Raw genomic sequence first — 25394 nt, 5'->3', positions numbered from 1 at the left:
CCATCTTCCCCATGTCCCTGCTTCAATTTCAGGCCTCATCTTACCTGAACATTCATCCCCTATGTAGTCTTCCTATTTCTTGATTTATCATCTTCTTCAGCCTTTGACACTGTCCTTGACATGACGGTTCTAAAATCCTGAGTCTGATTCTTTCAAACACACATGAATCCTACCTATCTTATTCTATATTGGGTCTTTTTTTTTTTAATGTTTATTTTTGAGACAGAAAGAGACAGAGCATGAACGGGGGAGGGGCAGAGAGAGAGGGAGACACAGAATCTGAAGCAGGCTCCAGGCTCTGAGCTGTCAGCACAGAGCCTGATGCGGGGCTTGAACTCACGGACCGTGAGATCATGACCTGAGCCAAAGTCGGACGCTTAACCGACTGAGCCACCCAGGTGCCCCTATATTGGGTCTTTAAAGGTTGATGATCTCCCGAAACACACCACACTATTCCTGGCTGACTGCCAATGCACATGCTGTTTCCTTCTGGACAACTCAGAAGGAAAGGTAAGTCTATGGAGAGGAAACACATGGCAAAAAACATATTGATTCATTTCTTTATTCTAGTCACTCATTATACCATAACCACTGAGGATCTACCACATACCAGAGACCATTCCAGGCCTGGGAATACATTAGGCAACAAGGCAGAAAGGTAACTCCTTTTGTGTATCCTATACTTTTTGAGTTCTCACTATGCCTTTGAGGTCACAAATATGGGAGCAAACATTCAAAGCAGGGTGGGTGGTTCACATCTAAGACAACCTCAATATCACAATGATCTTGCAAAAATATGGAAAAACAAAAGGAAAAGATTGGCACTATGGGGAATTATAAAGTTATAAACTTTTGATTTCATTGAACAACAGAGCTGAACACAGTTCAAGAGAGAAAAACAATAAAGGATGTTTTTTAACCACACACACACACACACACACACACACACACACACACACACACACACTGGCCTCACTGCAAACTTACATGAAGTAAAGAAATGATCCATTTCAGAGGGTTCTGAAGACATTAGGGACATGTATAAAAGGTAGTGAGTAGCTGAACTAATCACTGGTCTCAGACAGACATTTAGGACCAGTGGTGAAGACTGGAGAAGGGGCCTCCTAAAAAGGTATGCAGAGCTTTGCTGATGAACTCCATTAAGAAAACCTCAATCCTTAGGACTCACTCATTAGAGTTAAGAGTACAGCATAAAAGGATGCTGGTTTTGTACCTTAACCTCAAATCAGACCCCAGCACTAACCTGGGATGAAAGTCGTGGGCACTTTATAGCCACAGGGGTGGCTTGTTACAAAACAAGTGGTTACAGTCTCTTCTGACCACAAGGCATAGTGGTCATCAGGGGATGGGGAATTACGCAGGCCTGAACTGGCATCTCACCACGACTAATCGTGTGACCCTTGACAAGCTGAGTTAAGGTCTCTCCACTTCTATACCTGTAAATGGGAATAATGAAAGTTCTAGCCCTATCTTTGACCAGCTGTTTACAATGATCTTTTATAAGAAGAAAATATAATTTTTAGTAAGGATTAGGTTGAACCATATGAAAAGTTCAATATATTATACTTTCTTTTACCTACAAAAAAGGCAACTTCATACTGTTCAATCTAGTACAAAGTTGAGGACTGGAGCAGAGGTACAGTTAATACCAGTCTTCTCATTTTATTCCTTGATCTCCCTTGTAACCTTTTATATCTGGATTGACTATTTCTTTGAACTTCACGTGTCTTGGGATCTAAGAGCTAAAGCTAAAATTTTTACATATTCAACCCATATATTAATTAATCTGTCAAAGTTTATAAAGGGCACTAAGTAGATGTCTGAAATTATTATACCAGATTTTTAAAATATGGCCTCCAAAATATTCCTGAATTTCAATGTGACTTAAATGCTGATGAAGGCATTAAGAAGAATTACATAAACACTTTTAATCGAGATGTTTCATTAAATAATAGTCACTGCTTCTTTTTTATTTCTATTTATTTATTTTATTTCCACCTTAATTTTCCAATTGCACTTATTCCCACAACTGCTCTCTTCTATTAAAGGTAAGGGCAATAATCTTTCTTTCTTTCTTTCTTTCTTTCTTTCTTTCTTTCTTTCACATCCAAGTTAGTTAGCAAATAGTACAATAATGATTTCAGTCACTACTTTTTAATTTTTTTTTTTTTTTTTTTAACGTTTATTTATTTTTGAGACAGAGAGAGACAGAGCATGAATGGGGGAGGGTCAGAGAGAGGGAGACACAGAATCTGAAACAGGCTCCAGGCTCTGAGCTGTCAGCAGAGCCCGACGCGGGGCTCGAACTCACGGACCGCGAGATCATGACCTGAGCCGAAGTCGGACGCTTAACCGACTGAGCCACCCAGGGGCCCCCAGTCACTACTTTTTAAATAGCCTGTATTACTCTGTGAGAATTGGAAGGAAATCTCCATTTTTAACCAGCTTCTATTGTCAGCCATTTTTATATTAAATCAAATAGAAATAAAACATTTTTAGATCACTTTACTAGTTATCCAATTTACTTTCTGAATGTAATTTAAAATACCATGACTTCTGAAGAACACTAACATATAGTTACAAAATTAATTATATAGTTGATAATGAACATGAGCCACATTTTATTTTTTCCTTTTCCTCTTGCTTGCTTTCTGCCATGAAACAACTACTCCAAAGTTGAATAACACTGGGAGAGCTGCCTCCAAATACATAAAACTGGACCATAACTTCACCGCAACAGTACATCAAAACATGTCTAAAAGTTGGAATCACCTTCCTTTTTTTTTCTCTGTTCAGAATATATCTTCTATTATATCATAAGAGTAAGCAATAAGCCATTTTTTTAATTCTTAAAAGACCCTTCAAAAAAGAGGAACGTACTGCTTACAGGATACATTCATTTTTCTTGATGTAGTTACTATGTTTTCTTCAAATAATTACTTCATTTGCCCATTGGATACAATGCATTGACTGTGTAATCCTTAGTTACAACATTTAAATGTGAATTTGCATTGCATATTACTTTGTAAACTATGAAGGAATACATATCAAGTATGATGTAAAAATACTTACTTTTCACCAGGAGAGCCACAGGTAACATCAGTCAGCAGAGAAAAGGCAAAATTCTCAGTCACTTCAATGAAGTGACTGAATCCCCTAGTATCTTTGCGCTTTGGGTTAATAAGAGCACAGAGTATTTCATAAAAAAGATTTCGATTTTCAACACTGAATGCCTGGCTTTTTCCTTCAACAGTTATCTAGAAAAAAAAAAATTCCAGTATGAAAAAAATATCTTCAAAAATAACCTGCTTAAATGATATGTATGGTACAGTACATGTTCTTTAACACGTCTTTAAACTAGCAGAGGTGCCTGGGTGGCTCAGTTGATTAAGGGTCCAACTTACGGCTCAGGTCACCACCTGGAGGTTCATGAGTGCGAGCCCCACATCAGGCTCTGTGCTGACAGCTGAGAATCTGGAGCCTGCTTTGGATACTGTGTCTCCTTCTCTCTCTGCCCCTTCTCCCCTCCCCTCCTCTCTCTCTCAAAAATAAACATTAAATTTTTTTTTAAAGTAGCAAAATAAGGAAGAATCTATGAAGAATTTAAGAAAAACTGGTATAAAAATATTTCAAATTTACTTGCACTTTAAAAAGCATAATCATTTCTTAAGAAAAGGCATGATCAGCAAAACATATTTTTTTATTTAATAGCTAGATGGTTGCATGGATCACTTATTCTTAACTATAATAATGAACATCACGAATATTAAAATTAATCTCACTTTTGGATCTACCCAGGAAATAAAAATAAGTACAAGAATATTTGCCAATAAAAAAGCAAGATTATTCTTGATTACCTGGCTTTCAATGAACAGACATCACTGCCTATCACTAAATTTCTCAAACATCAAATAAAAATATCCTTTTCTAATCAAGAGTAGTCAGCAGCTCCTGGCACTCTTGCCTTTATCTGGAAGTATGAGGCTTCCTACCTTAAAAAACCAGGTTATTTGTTGTTTGAGGGACAAGGAGAGTAAGAGGAAAATAGCTTTCATGATTTATTTTGGTTTTCTTTGCCAGAATGACAGGGACCACATCTTTATTGTTAGATTAAGCATGGGTATAAAGCCATTGATTTGTTATTCCACTATTCTTATATACCTGAGAAGTCTCTATAAATTCTTCAAAATCCAGATTAGTCATCACTTTCTCTGTGATTTATACACTGTGCCCCACCTGTCAATAAACATGATCACTCTCTTTGTAACTTGCACATACCTTTATTGATGAATTTTTGACAACACTGAGATGATCTGTCTGCTGCTACTACCAGTGGAGTTTTAAAGTTTTGTAATTTACACAGAGCCAAACTGATAGCTGAACTCAAGATCTAAGTTTATAAGAATATCCATCTCAAAGATAGTAAGCAAGAATGGAGAAAAATCCACAAAGAAAAGATGATAAAAGATACAAAGTAAATTTATTTATCTGGCAACAAAACAAAGTAAAAATTTAACAAATAAAAATTACAATGAAGAAAAACAAACAGCTCACTGACTATTGAAACAATCAAACTGAATACAATGGAAAATCAGCTCAGGATATGCTTCCAGAACTCCGAGAAAATGTAACAGATAAATAAAACAAATCCATGAGATCCAACAAGCATATAAAAGAGCTGGCAGAAGCAAAAAATAAAAGTAAAAAAAATAAAAACCCCCCACAGTTCCTTGATAAGCTAAAGAAACAGTCATGTCTAAAAATGCAAAGCTTGTTATACTCAAAAAAAGAAACACCAACAGATGCACTGGGTGATTGTTAAATATTATTTCAAGTGTTAAAAAAAAAATCCTACCAGAAACCAGATAGGAAAGAAAAATTACCAAAAGAGAAACAAAAATTCAGTTTGACATCAGACTTTTTTATAAATGAAATGCCAGAAGCCAACAGAGCAACATGTGCAGTTTTAAGAATTAAAGGTTGTCATCCAAGAATGCTGGAGCCACCCAACCTTCCATTCATATTCAAGGGAAATAGAAAGTTTCTTCTGGTAAAGCACTCAATAAGTAAAACAAAGTGGCCATTTATATAATTCCTGCTTTGTATGGCTGCTGTTGTCAGCACTGACCTTTAACATTAGCTGTCTTTTCACTTTCCTTGGGGTGTATGCAGAAAGAAATTTTGTTTCACTTCAAACTTACATATTAAAAACGATTCATCCATGTTTTCTATGAATACTTTCATGGTATCAGTTTTACAATCTCTGATCTGTCTGAGATTTATTTTGGAATAGTGTTTAGGATAGAGATCCAGCTCTATTTATCTTACAAATGGTTAAAAACAGCTACATCAATAACATTTACAGAATAAAAATTTTTAAGCCATTAATCTGAAATGTCACTTTTATGATGTGTGGAGTTTTCATATGTGCTTGCATTTATTTCTTTACTTTCTGTTCTCTTTCATCCTCTCAGTGTCTCTGTCTACACCAGTGTCACTGTGTTTTAACTGCTTACTTGTTTAAGTTCATAATATTGTTTAAGTTCATTAATTTAATTGCTTAATTGTTTAATTTAAGTTCATAATATAGTTTTCATATTTGTGGTGTGGTGAGGTCCCTATCATTTTTCTTCTTATTCACAAAATTTCTGCCCATTCTCACATGTATATCCTCCAGGTCAACAATGACATCACTTTGTCCAGTTTAAAAAATACAAAATAACTTACTGATATTTTGATAGGGACTATATTGCTTTTATAGGTTTATTTACAGGAAATTGTTGTCTTTATGATGCTGAGTCTTCCTATCGTGGGACAAGGTATAAATTTCTATTTACTCAAGTTGTTCAGGGGAATTCAGGAGAATTTTTCAATTTTATTTATATAGTATTAAGTATAATATTATATAAAACATATTATAAAATATATAAAATTATTGAATAAGTCAGCCACTCAAATCACCAGAATTAAATAATGACATACATATAAAAATTCAATTTGAGAAGACAATATGCCATACATTAAAAAAATTTTAATAACAATACATTTTGAAAACAATGTTTGCTAATGATTACTCAAAAACAAGTAATTACAAAAAAAGTTAATTATATTTTTTCATGAGTTTCTTTCATAATTCAGTTTTACTACTCATGACAGATCCAATGAAAAGCAAACAATATGTACTACTTGACAATGCTAGTTAAAGAAATGTTGATTCTACACCAATAATATACAGTTCTCTTACATACCTTATTGAGGAAATAGAATGTCCTTATCTTCTCTAAATCACATGAAATAAGGTTCTCTTTTCTGAAATGGAGCTACTGTGCATTCTTTCCCTCTTCTTGGTCAAAATCAACGTGTTATTGTCCTAGGCCGTTTCATTATTAGAGAGTTTAAGTAACAATATTTCCCACCGTGAATTCTTTTTATTTTTTAAGTTTATTTATTTATTTTGAGAGAAAGATAGTGTCTACGAGTGGGGTATGGGCAGAGAGAGAGGAGAGAGAGAATCCCAAGCAGACTCCCTGCTGTCAGCACAGAGCCTGATGCGGGGTTCGATCCTAGGAACCGTGAGATCACAACCTGAGCAGAAATCAAGAGTCGGATGCTCAACCGACTGAGACACCCAGGCACCCCATCCCATAGTGAATTCTTATCTCTAGAACTTTCTCTGCATGAAATAGCAGTCACTTCTCTATGTTTTAAAAGCTATTTGGCAAGACTCCCTCTTCTTGCCTATGTACTTTATAATTTTCTCTTCTACCCTTCAGGCATCGTATTTTAAGAGACCACATGAGAAGTAAAATAGGAATGATAATCTAAAACTCTGCTGTTAGTATTTTAAGTACTTAAAGGGTCACTATGTAAAAATACACCATTTATAAATTCATATGCATGCATTCAAAAATTTTCATGCTTGTACATAAATATATTACTAAGAAATATCTTGATTAAGAAAGTCCCAAATAAATCCCTATAGAGTCTTTTCCTTTAATAATAATTCTTTGCAGATCTCGTCTTTCATTTACTTTTTTAGGATCTTGCATTTCCTTTTAATTTCATTACTGGCATTACTCTAAATAAATAAATGGGTTAAAAATAAGACCTGGTTGATCTAAGTCCACATCAATTTGAATGCCTGCAATCATTTGGTCATTCCTTATTTCTTCTTCTCTGAGAGAAGGTGCCCTGTTCAGTGCCCAGGAGGAGCAGAAAACAAGCAGAGAACAACAGCTCCTGTTCCATGGAAAAACTATGTAATCTAGTCCAAGTCCTTTCTACGGGCTCAGAAAACTGAGATGAAATCTCACAAGATATTTGTCCAGCCTCTGGAGGTTAGCTTCTGACATCTGGTGCCCCCTTTCAGACAATGGGCTGTCCTTGCCACTACAGATTACTGATTATTCTCCGGGCTTAAGACTGAGCTTTCCAGACATACATCAGCAAAATTACAGTGTCTGATATGATGAATTCTATTCTTATGTTCATAAATTCAACCCTATCATAATTTCTTGATAACTAACATTATTTACTGTTTTGTTTTTTTAATTTTTTAAATGAAATTTTACTAATCCAGCTGCTAACACTTGCAAGGGCATCTTACCTTGTCTGTTAAATGAATCACGGCGCTGAGCTGTTCATCTGTGTTCTCCATTGCCACTTTCATGCTGATGCTGTGGAGTACTCTGTTAAGAATGTCACCATCCAGGGGCTGCTGTAACTGATCCGCAAGTCCCCAAAAGGACTGTGAATCCGCATCAGAAACGAGAGTGATGTTAGCAGTCCCATATACTTTATCAATTCTGGCCCCACCTTTTGGGTCAAAGAGCACAATCTGGAAGCGTTTAGGAAAAGGATTTAAAGACCCTGTGTCTGGTGTTAGGATGACATCCAGTATGGTGTTGCTCTGGCCAGGTTCAAAGACCAAAGTGCCTTCAGTTCTCACAAAATCCTTCCCTGAAAGAGCTGGAGAGATGAGAGTACGGCCAATTTTTTCAGCACTCCTCAACTCCTAGAAATTAAACAACACCACTGAAGTGAAACTGTTAACACCTCTGATTTTGCCCTGAACAAACTCTACCTTCTTAAACAAATCCTGTTTCTCTTAAACAAACTGATGGGCCATAACAACATTAATACTAAAACATGGGTTCTTACATTTGCTCTAATCTCCTAAGATAAATTAGAGAGATAAATACACAGTGATGAAGTTAGGAAAGACAGATGCCTTAGAATAGCTCAAGGAAGAGAACTAGAAAAGAGACGCCACTATTGCCTCATGGAATTTCTGCAGTTGTAAACACACTGAAAACTGTGCTTTATTTTTTTTAACATTTATTTATTTTTTGAGAGACAGAGTATGAGCGGTGGAGGGGCAGAGAAAGAGGGAATCACAGAATTCAAACCAGGCTCCAGGCTCTGAGCTGTCAGCACAGAGCCCGACGCAGGAGTTGAACTCAGGAACGGCGAGATCACGATCTGAGCCGGAGTCGGACACTTAACTGACTCAGCCACCCAACTGCCCCTGAAAACTGTGCTTTAAATAATTCATGCTGCATAATAGAAGTATGTAGGAAATGAGAGAATATTTATATCTTCCTTCTCACCTAAAAAATTTGGGAGGATGGAGTTTGGAGGAGTACAAAGAAGGAAGAGGGGAAGAAGGAGGAGGCAGAAAAAATTGGTCTCTTGTTGGTTACACTTAAGATATGAAAATGCCCTGAAGAATATTAGGTCCTGGCCATATGTACTTCTGATTTTCTCCAAATTATGGTTATTAAAGGATTTTTTATTTTTAAGTGAAGCCTGAGAACTTAGGAAAGAAAAGGTAATGTACATTCATTCACGACTGAGCAAACAAATATTAAACCCTCGTGTGTGCTAGAAAACTGTGGATGCAGATGTGAACACAGAACACCTGCATTCATGGAACCTGTTCTAGCAGAAGATATAGGTAGTACAAAAGTTAGAGAATCAACAACATAATTTTACATGAAGATGAATTTTTTGAAGAGAAATAAGACTACACAAGGGGATACAGGGTGAGGGTAAGGCTACTATTTTAAAGAAGGCTGGTCATAGAAGATCCTTATGTGATATGTAAGCAGAGACCTCAGTGACATAAGCAAACAAGCCATAAGGGATCTGACGGGAAATATTGCAAAAGTCCTGAGATGGGAACCATCTTAAAATGTCAGATGAAGAACCAGGAAGCCAGTGTGATCAGAAGGATGAAATGAGAAGAAGCTGACATGAGAGAGGTGGGCAGGGTCAGACCATGTACATCCATTATACAGAGAATGGCAGGAAGACACTGGGGATTCCAGCAGTTTATCTCATTTTTATCTCATATTTTCTCATATTTTCCTGAGTGTTCTGGCTCTTGTGCACAGGCTAGAGCAGGGGGTGAACATGGAGGCAAAGAGAAGAGATGGGACATTTCTGCATTACTTCATGCAAAACACAGCTATAGGCCTATCTAAAAATAACTGGAATTGGTGATGTTTTCACTCTCTCATATCTTTATATCCCTTAACTTTATGTCACAAATACATAGATATAAAGGAGCTTATGTTAAGATGATAGTATTTATGTACAGAGAATGCTGACCCACCAAAAGTATGCATGCTACAGCTATTTGACTATATTATTATAATCTATCTAAAGTAAAATGAAAATTGGTATCTTTGTAACAGTATAGTAACTTAGTCCATAATTATTTTCTCATCCTTGCCAGCTACTAGAAAATAGAATTTTAGGTTTCTGTCTTCTACTTATGTCAGCATTCAGAGAGACAAAATGCAGTGGCAATGAAGGAATAGGAAAATAAAGTACCAGAAAGGTGAGACTTTCCTTTCTGTTTTTAAATTACATTTTTTAATTTTGAGATAACTGCAGATTCACATGCAGTTATGAGATGTAATAAAGAGTGATCCCCCGCACCCTTTATTCCAGGTCACTCTTTAGTAACATCTTCCATAACAATAATATATCTAGGATATTGACGTGAATATAGTCAACATACAGAACATTTTCAACACAACAGGGATCCTTCATGTTGATTTTCATAGTGGTCATAAAAATGCTATGAGTTACATGCCAGTGACAGCATGTGTTTTTCAAGGAATCATTTATGGTGAATCGAGAAAGAATATAAATGAATGTGATAGATAAGCTGGCATTCAGATTCTTATTTTGGAAACTTCAACCTTACACTGTCATTTGAGCACATTGAACTAGTTTAAAATGTGCCTCACATCTCTTTATCATCTGTTCTTGTTCTCCAGTCTCTCTTCTTCTAATCTACAAAGTGGCGAGCATATGATGGTATCTATCTCACTGGAGAAGAAGAGAATGAAACACGTATTTTCCCCCATTCTTCCTTCTATCTTACTTAAATGCTCAAAAGAAAAAAAATACTAAAATCTTCCCACCATGAATCAAAATACCTCACTTTGTGTCCATACCACTTTGAGCCTATTTAGAATGAAGTTTCTTTCTTTTCTTAAAATGTTGATTTTTTATTATTTATTTCTTTGAGAGAGAGAGACACACAGAGAGAGAGTGCGGAAACTCAAGCGGGGGAGGGGCGGAGAGAGAGAGAAAATCCCAAGCAAGCTGCATGCTGTCTGTCAATGCAGAGCTCGACGAGGGGCTCGAACTCACAAACCGTGAGATCATGACCTGCGCTGAAACCAAGAGTCAGATGCTTAACCGACTGAGCCACAAAGATGCCCCACAGAATGGAGTTTATTTCCAGAGTTTCGTATGATAGAGTTTCATCTTCTTGTTTGCCAAGCTATGGACTCTGTCATAAAGACAAGCTTTTCTGCCTGGCAAACTTCAGACAGCTCACCACCCACAGTTCTGAGTTTCATCTCTCATCCCTGACTCACATGATGGCTACAGAAACTGGCTACACATAAATTGTACTTTAAGCACAGAATGTTCTACATGTTTAAGCCACCCAAGAGTGATCCAACCAAGTACACGGTCTGGGGCACTTTGTAAAAACAGCAACAACAGCAACCACTTTTGAAACTGCGAGGCCTAAAGGGTCACCAGGTTTGGAATCTTGAAACAGGGGAAATGGCAGCTGTGAGCAGAATGATGGTTTTCAAATTGTGGATTTTGTCGAGTTCGATGAGTGAAGGAAAAAAAAAAAAGGAGGGCTACAGTGGGCACACTCTAACCCCCACAACTGTGCTTCAGGCAGAGCAGATACACTCTTTTGTTTTCATGTATTAGTGTTTTGCTACTAAGACAAAATTTAAAGAATAATGCCGGAAAGGTGTATGATGCTGTCTGGACCAATCCCAGGGTCTGGTCACTGAGTGTTAACCACACGGCTTTTCTGAGTCTCTGGGAACGCACCTACTCCCTCCCTTCTCCCCAGTAGGAGGGCTGTGAAAAGTGGCAGCGAGACCTCATGAACTTATGGATTTAAAGAAACCTAAAGGTCAAATAGAGCATGAAGTTTTGGAGAAGTAAATTTTCAACCAGTTCAGATACAGAACATAACAAAGACTCTTACTTTTTGTTTCTGGTCTTTCTCAGTTACATTCTGAAAAAATTCTAACTCTCTAGAGATTTTATAGAACCGTTTTATGTAAGACACTTTGCATTGTATTATCACCTTTTTCAAAAAAAGAAGTATAAAAGACTATCACTTTAGAACATGACCTAAGTGAAGCCGAACTATTCCAAGGACAAAGCTTAATGTAATAAATACAGTGAATTAAAATGGTATCATGAGAAAATACTATATCGATTATTCTTTTTATGACATATGTTACAAATAAAGAAGGAAACCATAATGTGGGTTGATATATATTCCATGCTCACCTGGGTACTGAAGTTAACAGACATCATTAGTCCTGTCCCAGCATCTCTGGCCACCTGCAAACTGATTAAAGTGGCCTTCTTATGAGCCACTGGCAGTCGAGAACCCACAGAAAAATACACGAGGCTTTGAGGTTTCTCACTCCGTAAGAATTTAATTTGTGCAAATCTGGCACTATTGTTTATTGCTGCCCCAGCACTTACTTCATACAATTCCACAAAAAAATGCATTTCAACTCGAGGTATCTGACAATTAGAAAAAGAAAAAAGGATGATTACTAATATGTTTCTATTTTTACATAATGATGATGTTCAGAAATAGTATTTATGTGCATAATTATAAAAACAAACACATCTGGAGATACAGTCTGTAGAATTACAGGATCAAATTCTTATGTTAGATTACAAGAGGGTTTATGGTTTTGGTTTTTCTTTAAGAAACACCTTTACTCTCCTGGGTGAGCTTCTTACTAGGACATCAGTATCAGGAGACAACCTATGTGTACTTCAATAAGCAAAAAGATAAACATTCCTACAATGAAATGCTATTTAGTAGTTAAAAGGAATGAACCATTTCAATACTTTTCAACATAGATGGATCTAGAAATATGCTACTAAGTAAAAAAAATCAAGTTACATAATGATATGTATAGCATGATACAATAAGCGTAAAGTATAAAATTAGATAAAGCTTACTACATAGTGTTAATGGATACACATTTACGTAAGGATTTGAAAGTAAAATAGGCTCCTAGTTATGGAAGGAATAAGTCATGGGAATAAAAGGCACAGCACAGGGAATACAGTCAGTGGTACTGTGGTGGTGTTGAATGGTGATGTATGGTAGCTAAGCTTGTGAGCACAGCATAATGTATACAGACGTTGAGTCACTATGTTGTATACCTGAAATTAATGTGTCAGCATTAATTAATGTGTGTCAGCAATACTCAAAAAAAATTAAAATAAAATAATAAATGACAAAAACCTTACTATGAAATTTTTTAAAAATCCCCAAATTTCACTGTGACAGTAGTTGGCTCAGGTAGAGGGGTTGGGTTGGGGATAGGCAGGGCATGGAGCTGTAGAATCATGCTGGGAATAAAGGAAATAGAGAGCTTCAACTTTTGTAAGGTTTCATTTTTAAAAGGTTATACAGAAATATGACCAAATATTGATAACAGTCAATTCTGTAATCTTATGTATTTTTAAAAATTTTCCCAAATTCAGTATCAAGTAAGTCTAAATTTAGTCTGTTGAGTTATAGTTTGTCATGTTTCATCTCAGTTCTTCTTAACAATCTCAAAAAATTTATTCTCTAGAGCCTGAATCCATTTTGTAACGTACTGTCACTCACCTGTTTTTACTTATTCACTCTTTCACTGTAATCTAAAAATCTTAGCAGTACATGGCATAACTCTAAGAAGCTAAGCCAATACATTTCACAGCTAAATGTGTCATTGTCTAATTTGACATAATGCATTGTTTTTACCTACCAGGGGCTTTTTTCATCCTTTGTTTTGTGATCATTTTAATGAGAATCATTATGTCATGAAGCAGTAAGATGAACTTTAGTACCATCGAAGGGAAAGTTGAATCTTAGTCACCCAGTAAATGAACTTAATCTCATTTTATTATCTGAAGAAATATATTTAGCTTCCCCATGGCATATATCATTCTTTTACTTTCCCTGATCAACTGTCAGTAGTATTGAAATATAGAGAGAACAGTACTTTTCCCACCTTCGAGAAACTAAATTTGGCAAACACAATAAACTAAAACACTAGAAAAGTACGGGTAACTATCGTCAGGAATTATTATTCCCTAATGGTCAAGTAAACTTGAGTTCACAAACATTTCATTTAGTCCAGGATGTCAGCATATCACATTCCAACACAGACTCTTGTCTTTATTTTCTAGCAAAGTATTTCTTTGCTTTATGATGATGATTACAACATTACTTATAACCACTCAGAGTCAAAAGAGTATGTTATAATCTAAGAACCATCTAAAATGAACAGTGTACAGATGGGTGCCAGCACATAATTAGACCAGAGACAAAATGAATCTTCCAGTCTTATAAAATACTCTACTCAAACAATCTGCCTGAATTATATACAGAATCCAAAAATTGCAGATCATATCTGAACTTCTCTAGACTTAAACATGACGTGGAGACTTCACAAGAACCCATTACATGTGTAATGGCCAAAAGTTCCTTTCTTCATCAGGTCAGAAGCATTCCAGGGTAAGGTTTTGCTTAACTACTATAAAATTATTTTCCATGGGCCCAGATCTGCTCAGAAGCAGACAAACTAGTAATAAAATAATATCTTACTTAAATATTTTTAAAAAATATTTCCAACAAATGTTTAGATCTGTTTACTTTAAACAGATTTTGTGGGTTAAGAGTATGCCTCCTAAGTGATTTAACTATCACCTTTACACATTTTGCTAACATAGAACCATTAAGTACAGCAGCAGGGGAAGGGGAAATGGTCTGGAATTCAAACGACATGTTCTAATCTTGGGCAAGTAACTTACTAAGGAAAGTTACTTAAATTCTTCGTAACTTCAAAATGAAAGTAGTACTGAATAACTGTAGAAGTGATAACTAGAGATATGATGGAGTAGAAAAACTTTATGCTGGGGGTCGGGGGACTCAAATGAATTTAGTAGAAACCACCATCAGTCGGTGAAATCACTCCATGGATGTCATTCCACAGTGTTAGGTTTGCATTGTTTTAATAACTCTCTAACCACTAGTGCTGATGCAACTACTTCTCAAGTCACTGAATTGCCTCAGGCTCTATTCCCACCCACTCTGAATAACAATAATACAACCTTCTCTTAATGAAGAGCCAACTCATTCCAAGAACTGTGCAAGGAACCTCTCTCATTCACGATCTCATTTAATCTAACAATGCTATTATTTTTTTTATTTTTTTAATGTGTATTTATTTATTTTTTAATATATGAAATTTATTGTCAAACTGGTTTCCATACAACACCCAGTGCTCATCCCAAAAAATGCCCTCTTCAATACCCATCACCTATCCTCCCCACCCTCCCACCCCCCATCAACCCTCAGTTTGTTCTCAGGTTTTAAGAGTCTCTTATGCTTTGGCTCTCTCCCACTCTAACCTCTTTTTTTTCCTTCCCCTCCCCCATGGGTTTCTGTTAAGTTTCTCAGGATCCACATAAGAGTGAAAACATATGGTATCTGTCTTTCTCTGTATGGCTTATTTCACTTAGCATCACACTCTCCAGTTCCATCCACGTTGCTACAAAGGGCCATATTTCATTCTTTCTCATTGCCACATAGTACTCCATTGTGTATACAAACCACAATTTCTTTATCCATTCATCAGTTGATGGACATTTAGGCTCTTTCCATAATTTGGCTATTGTTGAGAGTGCTGCTATAAACATTGGGGTACAAGTGCCCCTATGCATCAGTACTCCTGTATCCCTTGGGTAAATTCCTAGCAGTGCCACTGCTGGGTCATAGGGTAGGTCTATTTTTAATTTTTTGAGGAACCTCCACACTGTTTTCCAGAGTGGCTGCACCAGTTTGCATTCCCACCAACAGTGCAAGAGGGTTCCCGTTTGTCCACATTCTCGCCAGCATCTATAGTCTCCTGATTTGTTCATTTTGGCCACTCTGGCTGGCGTGAGGTGATATCTGAGTGTGGTTTTGATTTGTATTTCCCTGATAAGGAGCAATGTTGAGCATCTTTTCATGTGCCTGTTGGCCATCTGGATGTCTTCTTTAGAGAAATGTCTATTCATGTTTTCTGCCCATGTCTTCACTGGATTATTTGTTTTTGGTGTGGAGTTTGGTGAGCTCTTTATAGATTTTGGATACTAGCCCTTTGTCTGATATGTCATTTGCAAATATCTTTTCCCATTCCGTTGGTTGTCTTTTAGTTTTGCTGATTGTTTCCTTTGCTGTGCAGAAGCTTTTTATCTTCAAGAGGTCCCAATAGTTCATTTTTGCTTTTAATTCCCTTGCCTTTGGGGATGTGTCAAGTAAGAAATTGCTGTGGCTGAGGTCAGAGAGGTCTTTTCCTGCTTTCTCCTCTAGGGTTTTGATGGTTTCCTGTCTCACATTCAGGTCCTTCATCCAGTTGAGTTTATTTTTGTGAATGGTGTAAGAAAGTGGTCTAGTTTCATTCTTCTGCATGTTGCTGTCCAGTTCTCCCAGCACCGTTTGTTAAAGAGACTGTCTTTTTTCCATTAACAATGCTATTATTAACCTCAGCAAACACGGGAGGCTCAGGAAGGCTAAGCAACTTGCCTAATGTCACTGAGCTAATTGAGGGAAGAGCTAAGATTTGAACCCAGGTGTTCTATCATCAGAGCGTAAACTCTTACCACTACTTTCCTAAATAAGTTCAGTACCCTTGAAGCCTGTTCTTTATTTAAAAACGAGGAGATGGTTGGTTCTTAGGTCTGCTAGGACCTCCAAATAATCTCTCAAAGCCTACTAGAGAAGAACATGGTCACTGAATCAGTCTCATTTACATCTCTAGGTATCAGTTTATCATACATAAAAAGAAGAACTTGAACTGGAATGGTAAGAAGTTTCCTTCTAGTCACAAAATGTGAGATGTTAAAATGTGTATTAGAAGCTAACCATACATTCTGGAAATAATTTTTTTATTCTTCTAAGCATATAACCTTCTTCCTTCTTCACCCTTCTAAACTTCCTCTTACTGAAACTGGAATGTGTATTACTCTTACTTGTACCTTGCCTTTTGACAGCTGGGAAGACAATGAGAGCAAAATGCTTTGAAAATTAGCTGCTTCTCAGGATGCAGAAGAAAATTTAACTCTATGATTTGGGCATTATATTAGAGAAGTAAGAGGTGAGACCAAATTCTTTCTCTTATCTAACTGAAACTACTTAGATATGGGTTTAGTAGCATTGCCCTCATTAGGAAAAAGGATAGACATAGCTAGCATCCTATGTACTGTCCACCACATTCCCTTAATCCATAATTATAGTATCTTTAGTATTTAGGACTTCCCTTGGTATCTCCTGCCAGTTGAGCAAGCCCAGAGGAAGCAGTCTCTTCTCCCACCTACAACTCTACCCAGCCTATCTCCCTTCCTTTCAGCTTCTCCAAGACCACCTCTGCTTGCCTTTTTTCTTTTCCCTCTCTCTCCTGCAGGTAGAGACCTCCTTCAAATAGGATGAAAGCATAACTTCTCTATCTTTCAGGATCTTTACCTACTGTACCTGCCTGCTGTCACCAATAAGGTATTTCTACTCCATGAAAATCATTTTTATCTCTAAAAACTGACTAGTATCACTTTACAAGAATGAAGTCAGCAAAAGACTCATAAAGACATTTATCCAAATAGCAATATAGGATTGAACTCTGATCTCAAAAGATTTTTCTTACAAGATTGACATCTGTGTATGAGATACAAGTTTTAAGTCTAGTGAGATCTAGTCAAGATTGCAATTTACCAAAAATCCTATTTGAAATAAAATGCACAATAGACTTGTCAATAACTCCTCTATGCAACACATATTTATGGAAGATGATGGGAGGAATGTAAAGATGAATAAAATCATGTTCTAATTTTCAATCAGGTAAGAGTCCAACTGTCAAGATAAAATATGCATAAGTTTTAACCCTACATATAACCAGTAACTTCCATAAAAAAAGGTATCAAGTCTGTAAATTTAGAGACTTAAGAATTCTTTTTTTTTTTTTTTAATATTTATTTGGTTTTGAGAGACAGAGAGACGTGAGCGGGAAAGGGACAGAGAGAGGAGGACACAGAATCTGAAGCAGGTTTCAGGCTCTGAGCTGTCAGCACAGAACATGACATGGGGATCGAACTCACGGGCTGCAAGATCATGACCCGAGCTGAAGCTGGACACTTAACCGACTGAGCCATCCAGGTGCCCCAAGAGACTTAAGAATTCTAACTGGAGATATCAGGGGAGGCATCATGGAGTTAGCAGTATTTTGATTAGTCCCTAAGGGACAGTTAGGAAATATGGGGTTGTTGGGGGTTGAAGGCATGAAACTTTTTGAAAAAGGCCTAGAAGAGGACTTACATGTTTCCAAGTAGAATAACATCAAATGTTTTGAATATTGAAATTTTGGTACAACAGAAACTATTAGCAGCTAATGAAACTCCTCAAGAAAAATAAAGTATGATAAAATGATACGTTAAATTAGATAAAATCAGTTGGACTTAATATTTTTAAAATATTTTCTAGCTCTATCACTAGTAAGGTGGCCCACAGCAGCGGCACCTTTGCCAACCACCAACTCCCATGTGTATCTAGAACGTATATTTAGATCTCTACAACTCTTCTGGATGAAATAAATCAACTCCTTGGATGGTAGTTGATTGGATGTCTTAGATCAGGAAAAATCAGAATGGCTATGAGATATATGTTATTGCCATAAAGCAAAAATACTTCCAGAGTTTTATTTTGTTTTTAAGTTTATTTTTTTATTTTGAGAGAGAGAGCATGAGTGGGGGAGGGAGACACAAAGAATTCCAAGCAGGTACAGCGCTGTCAGTGCAGAGCCTGATGTGGGCTCGAACTCACGAACCGCGAGATGATGGCCTGAGCCAAAATCATGAGTTGAAGTTTGACTGAGCTACCCAGATGCCCACAGAACTTTAAAATAATAGGAAAAGACCAGAAAACGATCTTAATGGGACTTTCAGTGGCCATGCCATGGCTATTTGAGGAGTGAAAAGAAAGTCATTCAGTAAGTAATTAAAATTAGTTGATAAACCTAGAGGGTATTTATGTTAAGAGAAATAAGTCAGAGAAAGACCAATACCATATGTGATTTCATCACTTGTACGTGGAATTTAAAAAATGAAACAAATGAACAAACAAACATAAAAGCCGAAACACACCCATAAATACATAGAACAAACTAGTGACTACCAGAGAGAAGGGGGATAGGGGACCGGGCACAACAGGTGAAGGGGAGTGGGAGATACAGGCTTCCAGTTATGGAATAAGTCACATGGGTGAAGGGTAGAGCATAAGGAATACAGTCAGTGATACTGTAATAGCATTATATGGTAGCTAAAGATAGCGATACTTGAATTGCGCACAAATATAAAATAGAGACTTGCCAAATCACTACACCGTACACCTGAAACTATACTTTGTGTCTACTATACTTCAATAAAATTTTTTAATTGAAAAAAGTAGTTGAATTTGAGTCTATAATGATACTTAAAGGAGAAAAGTTACCATAGTGTGTAAAAAATGATTATAATGGAAAATAAATGTGAATATAAAGTATGTACTGAATATTTTATTAACTTTAATGTGAAGGAGACTGTTAACGTACCTGGATATTTATGCCTTTTATTAAATATGTGTTCATTTATTAAAGAATGACAAACATTCTTTGCATACGTAAGTAGCAAAGAGCTAATAAAAAATGTGAATAAGACAACATTCCTAGAAGGAGTAAGAATTGTACCAATAACAGGAATAAATTGTTCGGACCTATGAAACACATATAAATAAAGATGAAAACCAGTCAGAAGGTAAAGAATGCTGGTAGTCACACACAAGGTGAAAGATTACACAACTGTGTGTTCCAATGTCACAGAAGAGAAGAGCTAAAGAGATGCCCTAAGAACACAGGCTGGTTATCTCATCTTTTATGAGATGAAGCCTCCAGATTGCCCTCCTAAATACAACAAGACACTAACAAGGTATATATTCCCAATACCTCTAATAGACCAGCTCCTGTCACAAGAATGATAAAGCAAGATTAACGTAAAGCTGGCACTGCAAAGTTCAAAGAATAAAGGATTCTGGAAGAAAAATATGGTATTAAAAAAAAAATCAACCTCTGAGGCATGAGCTTAAAAAAAAAAATCTAATGATCTAACAAGTGAAGTCATAAAATAGATCCCAACCAGATGACCAGCAATTCTTACGTGAAACAACTTTAGACAAGAACCAGGACCCATAATACCAACAAAGAACAAAGTAGTGATAACCAAGAATACATAACCTCCTAAAATAGGTATTATTTCTCTTTTGGAGCCAGTAAAATTATTACAATTCCAGGAAGGTATGAAAATAAATACTAGTGTAACCTTAGGGAAGATCAATATCACTGGTACAGGGATCCTCAGAAAGTGAAAAAATAAGAGAAAAAAATGAAAAAAAAATGAAATCTACAACATTGCTATTTAGAATGGATTTAAGCATAGTTACACGTTTTGGAATAATTGCATTTGTGCATACTTTTTCTGCTGTTTGAAGTGTGTGGCATGGAGAAAGAAACCATGATACTTTAAAAAAAAATTTTTTAACGTTTATTTATTACTGAGAGACAGAGACAGACAGAGCATGAGCATGGGAGGGACAGAGAGAGGAGGACACAAAGAATCTGAAGCAGGCTCCACGCTCTGAGCTGTTAGCACAGAGCCCGACACAGGGCTCAAACTCACAAACAGTGAGATCATGACCTGAGTCGAAGTTGGACACTTAACCGACTGAGCCACCCAGGCGCCCCCAAAACCTTGATACTTTTGAACATTCATAATATTATGGCTAGTTTTTATGTTAAATATTTTACTGTAATAAATTAAGTAGTGGACAAAAAATACTGAGTGCTCCCTAGGCATTAAATTATCACCAAACAGTCATTAAAAAAAAAAAAAAAAAAAAAGGTCACACACATTTACTAAAAGACTTAAGCTCTGGTAAGTCATCAGTGACTAATACCATGTGAATAATGCAGATTCCTATGGAAAGATAGGGCCTGCCTGTCTCCTGAGTGCCATGTACAATACAAATGCATAGAAATTTATCCAAACATTCACCAAGAATGGTAGATCAAAAGTGAACTCTCTCCATATATGAATAAAGAATGAGAGAACTTTCATTCTATGGATGAAATCTATGGATATAACATGATTTAGGCAAAATTATGGGTATGATAAGAGCAAAACATTAAACATTTAGACTGAAAATGATTCAAGGCATCATTCACACAATGAGCATGTGGCCCCAGAAGAACCTCGAAAATGACAAGAAGCAGAAATGGAGAAAACTGATGAGATTTTTTGGTATTACTGAGATAAAATTGACATATAATGTATTAGTTTTAGGTGCGCAACTGACGAGCTTATTAAAAAATTCATAATATAGGGGCACCTGGGTGGCTCGGTTGAGCATCTGTTTCTTGATTTCAGCTCGGGTTGTGGTTTCATGGTTTGTGGGGTTGAGCCATATCAGGCTTTGTGCTGACAGCATGGAACCTGCTTGGGATTCTCTCTCTCTCCTCTCTTCTCTCTCTCTCTCTTTCTCTGCCCCTCCCCCTGCTTGTGCTGTCTCTTTCTCTCTCAAAATAAAAACATAAATATTTAAAAAAATTCATTATGTAATAATTTGTAAGTCTCAAGTCTGTTACCTAGAAAAGAGATTTAGATATTATGGCTAGGCGAGGCACAAAGAATCTCCACATAACCAATGTGTAAATTGCAATAAAGTGACTCTAAAATTATTAATTCTGCAGAAATATAATTAGAAGTTGAAAACACAGTTCCTCATCATTTCTTACCTTCCCCAGTTTGAGCTCAATGGTGACAAGGCACTTTGTTTGACCCACTGTACAGGTTGTGGTCCCTGATACAGATAGAAGTTCATCCATCAGGTTCACACCATCTTTCTGGAGTACGGCAGCTGTTTTGTTAAATGTGACTCGCCAAAAGATCCTGACATCTTCAAAGGCCCTAGGAACAAAGCAAAACCTATGCAAATGCAATAGCAGAGAGTGTTATCCCTGTGTCTAATGCAGAACGTATCACTGCGCTTAAGTGTACCTCTTCACCCAAAGCATAGCACTTCCTTGACCACTGATAAAGCTGAAGGTAACCAATTCACCTAATCATTACCCTTAAAAAATCAAGGCCAGAGTTTACGTGGCATTCTTTGACCACACTCTATTCAAACCTGAGTAAGTATTTCTTAAACTACTATGTATGTATCAAGAACGTGGAAACAAATAGTATCTCTCTGCCTAGTATGCTCACTTACTCCTGCCTTCAAGTAAGTGTTCTTTGTCTTTTCACAACAATTCTTCTAAGGGAAACACACTACTGCTAAAAAGGACCGTTATTATAAAAACAAAGGGCAAGAGATGACCAACATTTCCAGAGAATTTAGGCCCAAAATGGAAAAGATAATTTACACCCATGTACATGGGTACATAACACATGTATGTCTGTGATGAGCATTCAGAAGATGTGTACTGTGGAGTATTAAGTTGCAAGCAAAATTTTGATACTCCATGTTTCCCTAATAAAATAGTTGTGTACGTGGAGTGATCAGAGAATAGTAAATTTGCTGAAGTGATGACTTTCCATAATCTTCTGTCTGTATGGTACTTTATGAAGTACAAAATATTCAAGGTGGCCCTAAGTCACACTCATTAACCAAGTGTGTTAAATCACAGATTAGCAACTACAGCATCCGAACACTGACATACCAAATTCCACATGACCTTCTATTAGCATTTCATCCTGTTTTTACCATTTTATGAATTCAAATCAGATACTATACAGACACATAGGATGTTATATCTGCTACATATATATGTATCAACATACCTGTTTGGTTGTCGTGTGACAGTAAGATGCAGTCTGTTCTTATCAGCTCCTTCACCCAGCTCCAGTCCACTCTGGGACTCCTCACTGAATCCGATGATGCCATTGTGAAGATCACTCCCTGATATGTAAAAAGGAGGGTTATAATATACTCAAGACTCTAGAAGATCTCCAATGCTTTGCTAATCTTTCCAGCTCAGACGGTATAGAAGTGAGAAATATTAAGTGAGTAGGGGCAGTTACAATTTTTAAAGATCTTTACTAAAAGTAGACTAGAATCAAAATGATAATACCAAGGTAGGTGACACCTTGAGAACATAAGACCAGAAGAAAGAAAACATAATTTCCTATATTCCACATTGACACATGCTCATTTCTCTCTGATGAGACTATTTTATATTTGATAGCCCTTTACATTTTACATACGTTTACTGTTGAAAGTTAGTATATTCTACCACAGTAGCAACGTTTCTGTTTACTGCTGTATTCTCAGTATCCATAACAGTGTCCAGCATATTGTAAGTGTTTAATGAATATTTGCTGAATAATGAACTGCATTTAACTGATTTTCCTTCCTATAAGACCATTCATGTTATGCATTTGGTTATTTCCCCCAGAGAAAAACATAACTATTAAGGAACTCCTAAGTATCTCTGAGTAAAAGAAGCAACTCTGAGCAACACTGGAGGTTACATGCACCATCATACTACAAACTGTGTTTAAACTCGAGCAAACCAAGGGACCACACTGCACTAAAACAGTCACTCCAAATCTTTGCCAGCATGTAAGCTAGCTTCTCAGACTAGAGATATGCCAGTAAACAGTTCCTGCCTGCTGCTTTCTATTTCTCAATGACCCAGTTTTGCAAAGTGATCCTAAAAGCAATGACCCCAAACAATTAGCTTCAAAAACCACTTGTGCCCGTCACTGTGCAACCTCACTGCTGGGGTTCCAAGGAGACAGAACCTCTGAAGTTAGGGGTCAGGGTAAGGAAACAGCAAACCACCTAATGGTCCCAATGAGGGAGCTCCAGGAGTCACCAGCCCTTACTTTGCAGGTCTGAAGTGTGAGTAGATGTGGAGCCTATTAATTAGGGACATGCAGGTGATGAACCATTTTGTCCTGGTGTCTCATGTGTGCCTCGTTTCAGCCGGACTGCCAGTCTTCATCCTCACTCATTAATCACTGCAATCACTTCTTAGCCCTGCATCCGAAACTGTCAGCAACTTTTTCCTTTGGTAGCAACAGTTTCCTTGTCATTTTGGTGGGGATTTGTCTCTCCAAATAGAATATAAACTTTTCACAAGCAGAACCTTCATTTTCTTTTCCAGTGATACAGCACTGAGCATGGTTCTGATGAACACAATGCTTCCCGTGCCACATCTACGATCATAAAATGATGTCAAGTTTCTAGTAAGATGAATTAAGACTTGTAATATGCTAATGATCAAACCCAAAACTAAATGATAAACTATTTTCTCCTGATATTATTTTGAAAGTTTGTTCTAAAGTCTAAATGTGAAAAGACTATGCAGATTAGCGAAAGATAAGAAGAATGGGAAAAACTAATGTCGTTAAAAAGGAAATATTATTTTAAAATAAAAAGCCAGATGGGGCACTTGGTGGCTCAGTCTGTTGGGCATCCGACTTTGGCTCAGGTCATGATCTCGTAGCTTGTGAGTTCGAGCCCCGTGTCAGGCTCTGGGCTAACAGCTCAGAGTCCAGAGCCCCTTTCAGATTCTGGGTCTCCCTCTATGCCTCTCCCCTGCTCATGCTCGCTCTCTCTCTCTCTCAAAAGTAAAAAAAAAAAAAAAAAAAAAAAAAAAAAACATTAAAATTAAATAAAATTTAAAATAAAAAGCCAGGAGTAAAGAAGACAAATAAGGGAACCTGGGGTATATGACCATGCAAATGTACTTTGGATGTTGTCACATAGATTACATCACGTGACAGTAAGAGGTAGGTATGGTGAGGAGTTATCATTTGCCCTATGTGTATTGTCAGTGTACCCTATGTAGGGAATAAACATTAGAGAACCTCATCAAGGTTCAGCTGAGTGACTGTTTGCCTGGTGAGTTAGGCTCAGGGCTGGTATATGGGTAGGCACTGGTATGTCACATCAGTATGGTGTTGGCATGCCACACGGCTATGCACTGGTATTGGTACGCCATACTGAGTGAGGAGCACCTCCGTTCCACATGTACACAGCTGCTTTTCTGAGCACCCGAAGCACCCTCTCCTGACACTGTAACCAGGGCCACAAGATGTCTCCACAATCCAGTAACTACTGGGGAAATGCTTAGGATATCAAGGAGCCTCTGGCAACCATTTTGACTGGTCTGGGCCTCTGCCACACTAGCTGCTAAATATTTTCATGGATCCCTCGTCATATTCAAATAACTATAATTAAATATCTATCCTATAGCATGGGGGAGGAGGATACTGAGTGTCAAAATAATTTTGATAGAAAAATATAGATGCATTAACCTAAACTGAATCAAAATCAGTAAATAACTTGGTGAACAGAATTACAACTTACAATACTCAATAAACTAGAGGAATGGGAATAAATGACAATTCTGGCTGGGTATAAAAGGAAGTTATATAATTGCAAAATTATGATTTAATTACTACTGAATGGCTAAAATAAAAATTCTAGGAGGCATCAAATCCTAAAGGGGTACATAAAAATGTTTATTCTAAAATTTTCCTTTTATAAAATAGAAACATAAAGAGTAGACACTAAATGATTTCATCAAGTCTCCCAATTAATGGTTGATGTGGTCCATAAATATAGGAGCCATGACATTTAGTTTCCTTTCCACTACACTATTTTATCATAGTGTCATCTGAAACTCTGAAGCACTGTGTAAAATTCATAAATGTTTATAAAAAAGAGCAGA

The 25394-nt window shown here is 36.8% G+C and overlaps 1 protein-coding gene across 1 annotated transcript in view; it reads right to left on the bottom strand.

The window, feature by feature from the left end:
* The window catches only part of ADGRV1 (adhesion G protein-coupled receptor V1), a 559991-nt gene that overhangs the window by 326619 nt on the left and 207978 nt on the right, over window positions 1–25394 (bottom strand). Inside the window, exons 76-80 of the mRNA XM_042956013.1 lie at window positions 22495–22612; window positions 21447–21618; window positions 11869–12111; window positions 7628–8035; window positions 3094–3278 (exon numbers count right to left, since the gene is read on the bottom strand). Coding sequence (XP_042811947.1) covers window positions 3094–3278; window positions 7628–8035; window positions 11869–12111; window positions 21447–21618; window positions 22495–22612 — 1126 coding nt within the window. The remainder of the gene's footprint in view (window positions 1–3093; window positions 3279–7627; window positions 8036–11868; window positions 12112–21446; window positions 21619–22494; window positions 22613–25394) is intronic.

The sequence above is a fragment of the Panthera leo genome, chromosome A1, assembly GCF_018350215.1.
Source record: "Panthera leo isolate Ple1 chromosome A1, P.leo_Ple1_pat1.1, whole genome shotgun sequence".
Taxonomy (NCBI): domain Eukaryota; kingdom Metazoa; phylum Chordata; class Mammalia; order Carnivora; family Felidae; genus Panthera; species Panthera leo.
The sequence above is the reverse complement of the archived record's forward strand: the minus strand, read 5'-3'. Positions and strand labels throughout refer to the sequence as shown.